Source organism: Leptonychotes weddellii, chromosome 12 (genome assembly GCF_054177405.1).
Source record: "Leptonychotes weddellii isolate Sample4059 chromosome 12, ASM5417740v2, whole genome shotgun sequence".
In the NCBI taxonomy this organism is placed as follows: Eukaryota; Metazoa; Chordata; class Mammalia; order Carnivora; family Phocidae; genus Leptonychotes; species Leptonychotes weddellii.
The window spans coordinates 53,920,808-53,930,627 of record NC_138380.1 but is presented as its reverse complement, the minus strand read 5'-3'; the positions used below and the strand labels follow the sequence as shown (position 1 = coordinate 53,930,627).

At 33.1% G+C, this 9,820-nt stretch overlaps 1 protein-coding gene across 2 annotated transcripts in view; it reads right to left on the bottom strand.

The window, feature by feature from the left end:
• Positions 1 to 1,303: 1,303 nt before the first annotated feature.
• Positions 1,304 to 9,820, bottom strand: part of AGMO (alkylglycerol monooxygenase) — a 320,330-nt gene continuing 311,813 nt past the window's right edge. For both annotated transcript variants that reach the window (XM_081800464.1, XM_081800465.1), the window contains exon 13: positions 1,304 to 2,654. In XM_081800464.1, the coding sequence (XP_081656590.1) occupies positions 2,580 to 2,654 (75 nt within the window). In that variant the 3' untranslated portion in view covers positions 1,304 to 2,579. The remainder of the gene's footprint in view (positions 2,655 to 9,820) is intronic.

The window sequence follows — 9,820 nt, the reverse complement described above, 5'->3', positions numbered from 1 at the left end:
TGAAGTCTTTAGGAGGTAGAATATGAATATTCAGAATTTTTTATGCCATAAATTTAGCAATTTTAAGCCTGCAGAGGGCTCCCTGCTTTGACATGATTCTATATATGCAAAGTCCAGCACAAACTGTTGGTAAGGAACCAAAGTAGGGTTTAATGTTTGTTATGGGCTTAAGTATTTGCTCTATCTGTGTTAAATTAAGAAGTTTAAAAAGATGAATGAAGCAAAGCCAAGTCTCTACTTCTGACGCTTGAGATATAATTTAATTGTTTCATCATGCAAAATTTAATCTTCCTCTGCTTTACCAGTTTGAAAACCAAATGTGCTTTAATTTTGTATCGAGTCCGCATAGACACCTGCTGTCTGATCCTTCTAACAGTTTTATATTTCTCTCTATTCAGAGCTTAAATAACACACTATCTATCTATCTACCTATTTATCTACCTATTTATTTATTTATAACACATTTTAAAGATGACACTGACCAGCTGATCAGTGTCTTAAACCTGGAGATGAATACCGGCAAAGCTCAGTGAAGAACAGCATTGTTTCAGTGTTTATAATTGTGATTACAGTAGTCCCCCCTTCCCTGCAGGGGATACATCCCAAGACTCCCAGTGGATGTCGGAAACCACAAATAGTACTGAGCCCTATATATAGTATGCTTTGTCTTATACATACAAGCCCATGATAAAGTTGAATTTATAAAGTAGGCACAGTGAGAGATTAACAATAATAACAATAAAGTAGAACAATTATAACAATATAGTGTGATAAAAGTGATGTGAATGTGGTCTCTCAAAATACCACATTATACTGTACTTACCCTTCTCCATCTTGTGATGTGAGAAGATGAAATGCCTACCTGATGAGATGAAGAGAGGCAAATTGTGATGTAGCGTTAGGCTACTACTGACCTTCTGACAGTACAGCAGAAGGAGGATCATCTGTTTCCAGACCATACTTGAGTGCAGGTAACTAAAACCATGGAAAATGAAACTCTGGATAAGGGTGCACTGTTGTACTTAAATTGTGCATTTAAATCTTTTTTTTTTTTTTTTTTACTCTTCATCTCTCTCTTTATTTCCTTGCAATTTATTTGTTGGAAAAAAAAAAGAACAAGAAAAAAATAGCATTTAAATTTAAGAAATATTGGAAGAAGGGAAAAAAAAAATTCCAACTGTTTTCAACGCCTCCCCCCATTTTGAACCTTATCCTGCTTATTCTTGTCAGTTCTTACCTAATAAAATACTTGGCAGATTTTTCCAGTCCCAGTGAATAATGTCCACACAACACTTAGAACATATTTATTCAGAAAGGTTTATTAACATCATTGTGACAATTTAAAATACAGGTATCTCCCAGTTTTTGAAATTATGCATTAATTAAGCCACCTCAGTTTTACGAAAGACCTATATTAGTACCCATTTTCCCAACCAATAAGAAACATGAAGAAAATTTCTGCTTCTATGAAAAAAAGTGAAAAGTAAAAATAGCATTCAGCATTTGTTTTGCAGCGAGCAGTTCTGGAGGCCACACATACTTCGAGCAGTGAGAGCGGCTGGGTCAAGCTCCTTCCCAGGGAAATACCCTCAGCCTCTCAGCACCAACCTGCCATAGCTTTGAACTGTGTCTTTGAGCATCTGTGCTTTATTCTGATTTATTTTTCTTCACCCATTAGCAAGATGAGTCTTAAGGTATCAGAACAACCTATGAGAGATTTTTTGGGGGGTCTGGGAATGCTCAAAATCTTTCCATATAAATGAATGGTAATTGCTTTTTCACTTTGTACCATTTTGGCTTATGGAAGATTTCATAAGAAGGCTCTATTTCAGATAACAGGGGAAACCTGTAACATGGAACTACAGGTTTCTGAAATTATAGGTTTATGAAAGATCTGACTTTTTTTGTAAAAGTGAAAATTTCTTCCAGTTAGTGAAAACAGGTACTATTGTAGGTCTTTCATAATGCATAAAAGTGAAGCGTAACGCAAGCTTTTGAAAAGCAGGGGATACTTGTACTGCATGCTCTTCAAATTGCCAAAACAGATCAAACATATTAGACATCGGTATTAACTGTTGAATACACATACTCTGACCAATTCTCTTCATTTTCATTTCAGTGATGTCTTTTTCAAATGTAGCTCCTTAGGTTATGTGGTTTTCAAAGGTAAATATAGACTTAGGCAGACAAGTAATGTAACACATTTTTGTGAGAACAAATATTTATCTAAGTACAATTTTAGCAAACAGAAGTTGTCAAAAAATGCAAATTAAATCTTCGTTCTTTTTAAGTTTTCTCCCTTCCTTTTCTTATACTCATTGACTTAGACGCTACCAGTAAATATAACATTATTGTATTTGAAGTTACTTGTTTTGACCCTAGCAATAAAGGAAAGGAACTGCAGCTGACTTTAATTTTAATAGAAAACAAATATGGAAAGCAAGCATAAGTAAATAAGCATATTTACCTTTGATTAAAGAAATGGTTCATATAATCATTATACAATTATATTTCCAGAGGCAATCATAATAAACTGTCGTTGTGGACAACTGATTAAAACAAAAGAATTGAATACAAACTTATTTCCAAAGGCTGGAGGCAAGTTCTTTCATGCTTCTGACTCCCCAGAAAGCAATGCAGATGGAAAAAAAAATCTGAAGAAATAAAATACAAAGAGGAAAAATAATTAAAATTGAATCAATACTTTTGTGCAACTGAGTTAAAAATATCTTTGTGGGGGAAAATGAACATGAACATTTTAGACAGTTAAATTAATCAAATTGAATTTAGCAGTTGTTCACTGATAGAGTTTAGCCAACACAACTTAAAAAGCGTTACATTGGAGACAGGAGTGGGAGTAAAAAGTTTTGGTTTTGTTGCTTTTAATTTTTATACTCCCAAATCTGGGTCATTTCTTGGGATGGGACTGTGAAAGTTAGATACTGCATGACCCAGAACTTTCCTCTGGCATCTGGGCATACTGTATGCAGAATGTACTGTATGAAATGATCTCATTGTTTTTATAGTTTAAGAAGCATTTGGAAAAGGAGAAATAAAAACATTATAAAGAATCATTCCTCTCTGGGGCAATGCGATCTAACATGTTATGAACTTTACACAACATGAACTAAAGGTTAATCACCACTGCTGATTTACCTTCTCAGTCTGTTGATCTTATCAGGTATAAAAAAAATGTACTACAAAATTCTCTTTAAAATTGATGACATAGCTAAGTCATAATAAGCAGCCATCAGAGTTCATTGAGTTTACTTTCTTGCTTTCAAGTAACATCACACATTTCCAATAAATCACCCAAAATTAGCCACATAAAACTCTTGATTTCTGATGATCTTAGCAAGAACATTTATAAGAATTCATGGTTGTAGAATTTTTTGTTATGCATAATCTACATGCCATAATGCCATAACACACGTATCTTCTCTTGAGGTAAAATCCAAGCATTAGTCATGATCTTTAAGCCTCAGAGCCCTCCTAAGCCAACCCTTCCCTTTACTCTTACCTGTGCACTAAAATTTAACTCTAAGATTGCTTTTATGATCTTCATTTTAGGTGTTACTGGTATGATGATGGAAAAGAGTAACACCCCCCAAAAATGGGGTTATCGGGATAGCTGTGCAAGTATCTCTCCATATATTTTTTTTAATTGTGCAAACCTCTCCCAACTACTAAAATATGACCAGGTCTTCTCCCCAGGAAGAAGATCACTATTCGTGAAAGATCGACAAAAATATACAAAGAAGCACATTTAAGTAATAAGATAGAGGCTTGAGGAACATTCTAGGGTGATGGACTGGGGAGAAGCCAAGGGCATTAACTGAGGCCAGCCATCAGTTTAAAGAAAACAACTTGAATTATGGTTATTTTGCAATGAAAGCCTGAAAATGAAAACAAAAACAACACCACCACCACCTTCCTAAACACTGATATTTAGATTTTACAGGTGGGTCATTCAGTTTCATATGAACCTTATGGTTCTTTCTAGAGAACCGTTATGCTTCACATTAGCCAGTCTGCAGTTTTCTTCAAATACATGCATTCCTTTCAGCCTATAATATGCACAATATAAAAAAATATATATCAAAAATAAAATCTGCAGTTATATTGAAGCAGAAGTCAAGAATAATATTAACATTATGGAGTTGACTCAGAAATCAAATACAATATATTTAAAGGCTGGTTTTGATTTTGTTTCTTTTGACTGTAATTCAAGAAAAATGACCTCATGGGATTTCTCATGATGGTGCCAAGCAAAATAATACCAAGGTGGGGAGTATTTATGAAGGCCCTTTGTGCAATGAATTGCATTAGTCTATGAAGATGGGTAATGTTGACAGGGTACTAGCTGCAAAGACAAATTTCCAATGGGACAGAGATGATAAATGCATAATATCAGTATATATATTCCATTCAATCCATAATATTCATTGAGCAACTAATAGATACCTTGTGTTGTGCAAGGTAGTGGAACCTGAAATATATCTGGCAACTGAAGTTTTTATTAGTTTTGAATTTAGTGTTTAGGGTCACAAGGATTCCATGGGTGAAGGCTAGGGAGAATGAAACCGCTAAACTGTTTGTAAAATTTTGCTAGGGTGTCATGATTCTCCTCTTGCCTACTCCCCACCCACTAGACTATCCATACTTTCATCTGGGATCCCAGAAATAGTAAGAACTTCTGATCTAACAACAGAATGAAAAAAAAAATACAATTCAGTTCATGCCTTTGTTGTTAATCCACATCTTCACAATTAAATCTTTCCACTTTTGAAACTATAATTCAAGTCCTATTTTCTTAAGGATCCATCCCTAACTAAAACACAATTGCCTTTTCCAGTGATCTAAAATGCTTTTAGCTTCTTACCAAAAAAATGCAATGTTGGACAGTTTGTAGTTTTATTTTGTTTCTGTGTTTGGTTTTGTTTTTTGCCCCTATATATAATCTCTTTAAAAAGATGGGGTGAGAAGCATAGAAGTCCAATTCAGGTTCAATGTTAATGTGCAGTGAGACCCTTGCTTAAACTAGCCTTTGTCTTAGGTGCCTTATTGGATTATAATGTTTAATGCTCATTACAAACCTTGGTAGGTTGGTACCCAACTTGCTCATGCGGTGATAGGAATTTAGAATTTATGGGGTTTACCAAGAAATCAAAAAACTACTAAATATCAGAGCTGGGATATGTTCTTATGTTTATGTAGCATCTCCCAGAAAAATCTAACTGCACATCCTAGGAAATCAGCTCAGTGAATCTGTACATCAGTAGGGAATCATTTCCTCTTTTTTTGTAGCCCCCTGTACTTGCCTAATGATTTTTGAGTCAGTAACTGCTAGGTTTCTGACACTTTTCACAATCAACATTTTAAGCATTAATTGGAGTTTTTATATATAATGAAATCCAGAATGGCATAGAATTATAAAAACTAATACAATGAATATGCCCTTCTCAAAATATGCATGATCCTGAAATAGTTACTCAATTTCATTAGAAAATAGTTAAGTAGGAAAAAATAATTTACTCTTATATTTTTGAAAGTGTATCTGTGTGTGTAATATATATATGTATATGTATACATATATTTTAGACATAAATGTATATTTCACATATAATTTTACATAAATTTCACGTAAAATTTTAAGCTTGAGTCAATAAAACCAGTTGATTATTGATTGCAGTCATTCCATTTTAAATTTTCTCTTGTCCAAAACTTCTCTTGATTTTTGTATCTACTTGTTCATTTTGGTTTACCATAATTGATTAGATTAAATGCATCATTTGAAATAATTGTTCGTTAACATATTTCCCAACCAAGTATTTGTTCAAGGAAGGCAGAAGAATTACTGCTTAGGCCAGTGCAAGAATAAATGGCAACTAAAGCAGGTTTTTTTTGCAACATTCTTCTCTAATCATAGATACAATGTTTCTGGATATGTACAAACTCAATGAACACTTATTTTATCCTAGGTCTGGGCAAGTCCCAAGATTTTAACAGCTGGATTCAAAATATGAAACGGAGGAAGTTCACTCTTGGTGTCAAGTCCTGCTTGAGCTAACACATCATTAGTGGCCCCTGTCTTCAGGCTATTTCCTTGACTTCCCAGGCCCCTAGATTCTGATGCCTGAACTTTGGCCTGTACAGATGCTCTCCCCATTTCCTCCACCCCTTTCCAAAAAAGTACATCAATTGACAGGTGGCTAATCTGAGCCACTAATCCATACTAAAACACCAGTGGGAACCGATATTTTATTCTGCTGCTCCTCCCTGTTATGTCTGTGTTTTAAGAGGCCTTATTAAACATGGCTCTACTTATGAGCAAATCAGACATCTAATCTTAAGGGAGACAGAATAGTATCAGAAGAGGTATTTATGTGCATACGCCATCTCCTCAAACTGTTATCTCTCAAATTACAAAGCTAGTGGATTGTTCTTACACCTGTATACATATCTGTCTCGGTTGGTTTGAATCCACCTACTTCTATGTATTAATAAATGACCTGAGGTGCAAATAAAATATCATCTTAGGTAGTGGATAATTTCCATTGGAACTAGCTAGCAACACCCCACACATCTCAAATATTTAACCTTCAGTAAACTGGCAAATAAAATGAAACTTTTAAAGTACTTAAAAAATTACCCACAGGAGAAACTAAATCTCTTAAATAGGTGAAATTGATTTTGATTCTCAAACATGGATTTATTGTTACAAATACTGAAATAGAATACACTGAGAGATAACATCTCATTTAATTTTATGCTTAGTCACAGTAGCAATATAATTATGTATACTAAATCACTAAAAAGTTAAACGAGCAAGTTAGAAAAGCTAAGTCATTTCATAAATGGTGGGTAAAGTTGTTTGATAAATTCTACCTTGACAAGGAAGGAACATGGAATACTTTATAAATAGCATTTTTTGTGTGTGAAGATTTGAGACTTAAGCACTTTCAAATAATTAAAAAGAATATTACTGCTTGTTTCATTGTGTTTATTTTCAGCCAAATTTAGACTTTTGTATGGATTTCCTAAATTCTCCTGGAATGGATATACTTATTTTTTATGCCTAACAAATCATATCCTGCCTATAAAAGGAAGAGTATATTTTTACCTAAAAATTATTTCTCTGACATTGATGAGGTTCATAAAATAACAATTAACTGGCTATTTATCACAACTATAACAACAAAAACAGCAACACTTTGTTTTAAGAGCAACACATTAAACATACAGAAGTTTTTACCAAATTATTTGGAGAAAAATAAAACCAATTCTTTGTTAAATATACCCTTTAACGTAATATTTTGATTTTTTTAGAGATGACAATTGTCTGCTGTACAGATAAACAAATAAGAACTTAAAGAGTTCAAATCTGAATTGCTACAAAATATCTCCATTTCCTATTAAGGCAAGAGACAAATACAAACAGAACTAGACTAGAAATTGGAGCCAAATGGATTGAAATTCCTTCTGAAGTGAAAACATCGAAAGATATTTGGTAATAATACATTTTTTCTTAGAATTTTTCAAGGATACAGTTTGACAAATGCCAACTCAAAAGAAATTGGGAATTACTGATTTTGCTTCTATATATAACTAAAAACTAAGAGTCATATGCAGACAAATAAACAAAAGGCTTAAGACAAATAATTTCCAGGCACTGCAACTATTACTTGGAAATCTTGTGTTCTCTCTCTGTGTTTGTTTCTGTACCCTATTCAAAGCAGATTCAATCACTGCTATACTTAATACGTGCTCCTGTCAGATTTACTACTATTAAAATGTAAATCAAATAGTGTTTTACATTTGTTTTAAATATATACTGAAATTCTTAACTGAGGGAAAATAATATAAAAACAAAGTTTATATGAATGTCCATGATAACAACGCCTTATTTAAAACAAATACATATTTTTCTTAATCATTACATATGCTCTGGTATTAATTTTCAAACAAGATAATATATTAAACATACCATGATCATGTTTTTTAAAAGAAAATAAACACAAAATAAATATTGGAACAAAAGTTTTAAATAATTCAGCTGAACTCTGAAACCTGAAAAATCAGGTATTTCACTATTTTACAACCCAGTGGGGGCAAAGGACTCTAATAATTTTAGTGACAAAAAAAGTACTAAGTTAATTTAGATAACAAATACAGAATCTTCATTGTAACCATTTCTTAAGTTCCCTGGGATGATTATCTCCTATTATGTACAATAATTTATTCACTTCTGAAAATCTAAGTGGCTCAAGAAAGTGTATATTCTTTTCAACAATACCCCTATAGAACATCCTATTGTTCATCTATACCACACTTGAGCTATCATGATAGCATTTGAAAACCATAAATATTAGTAAGAATATCATAGATCACTTAGACGTCTTTAAGACCTACCTAACATTCAGAGAATATACTTGAAGACAGTTGTCATGAATTAGCTACCGTGCATGCAAACCCATCTGGTCGAAATTGTATAAACTGTAATTAGCATAAAGTGAAAATAGATGCTACATTTCTCAAAAACATCTGTGGATTTTTCATCTTTGAATTCAAAATTATGAATAAAGTGTCTTTATAGATACAGGACTTTAAAATTGTCCAATATTACCAACACTTGTTCTGAGGGTATGACCATCCAGTAATACGGATTTTAAAACTGCCCTTAATTTCTTACTACATTCTTGCTTTTCTTTATACATAATGATACATCTTCAATTTATGTTGATTTCCTAGAAAATTTCTAAATATTTTAATATACATACTCTAGATATCCAGGCTTCCTTCTCAGTTTTTTCCAGGTCCCACCCCCCCCCAAGCTTGAAGTTTCTCAAAGGGACAGGTACAAGGAAATGGTCAAACTTAGCACAATTAAAGCATAGAGAAAAAAAAAAACATATCTATCTATCTATATATACACACACATATATATATATTTTGAAACTGAAGATTTTTGAATAAAATGTTGCTGGATTAATCATGGTCCTTAAGTGTCCTAACAGAACTCTCTGTAATGATGAAAAACATGATATTTAATCTAAAATTCAAAGTACTACATCTTTTTAATCCCCTTTTACTTCTGACTACTGAAATTTAAAGCATTTACATTCTAAAATCAGAACTCTGTTTTAACAAAAATTATCAAGAAAAACATTCAACCCTAATCTGCCAAAATGCTATTTTCATGGTGAATGAGTGGTGGTTCTTGCCAAATAATCTCATCATAGCAGATTGATTTTAAGTGTATTGTACATACCAAAGGCCCGCTCCTGGCAACTCTCTGACATTAATCAAGAGCCTACATCTTAAAAAAAAAAAAAAAAAAGCCTACATCTTTTCACATGCATAACAATTCTTAATACTTGATGTACAAAAATCTATCTCTGAAAGACCATGTGTTTACGAATGCAGAATACCATTCAACACTGCTAGCCCTGGACTTGCAGTGGGCTGTTAAAAAGAATTCTTTGTACTTGCCTACTATCTAGGAAACAAAGGAAGTCTTTTAAAAAATGAGTTTATTTTCAGGAAAAAAAACCCGCCATGTTTACAGAAATAATAGTGATGTCTGGTTTTAAAAACACGACAGTATATCTTGGAGGGATATGTTTTGAGAAGATCTCTTTGTATTGTTTTTGCTGTGTCAAAGGGATGATTAGAGCCCCAGTAAATGGGTACCTCCCAGAGTAGGCTAAATAGAAGGCCAACAGCCCACATATGGCTTGCAGCTTGGGGAATTTCTCTCAAAGTTCTGCCAGAGATGGGACTGCCCAAATGGTTTCTCGCGTAAGTCCTAAGTCATAAA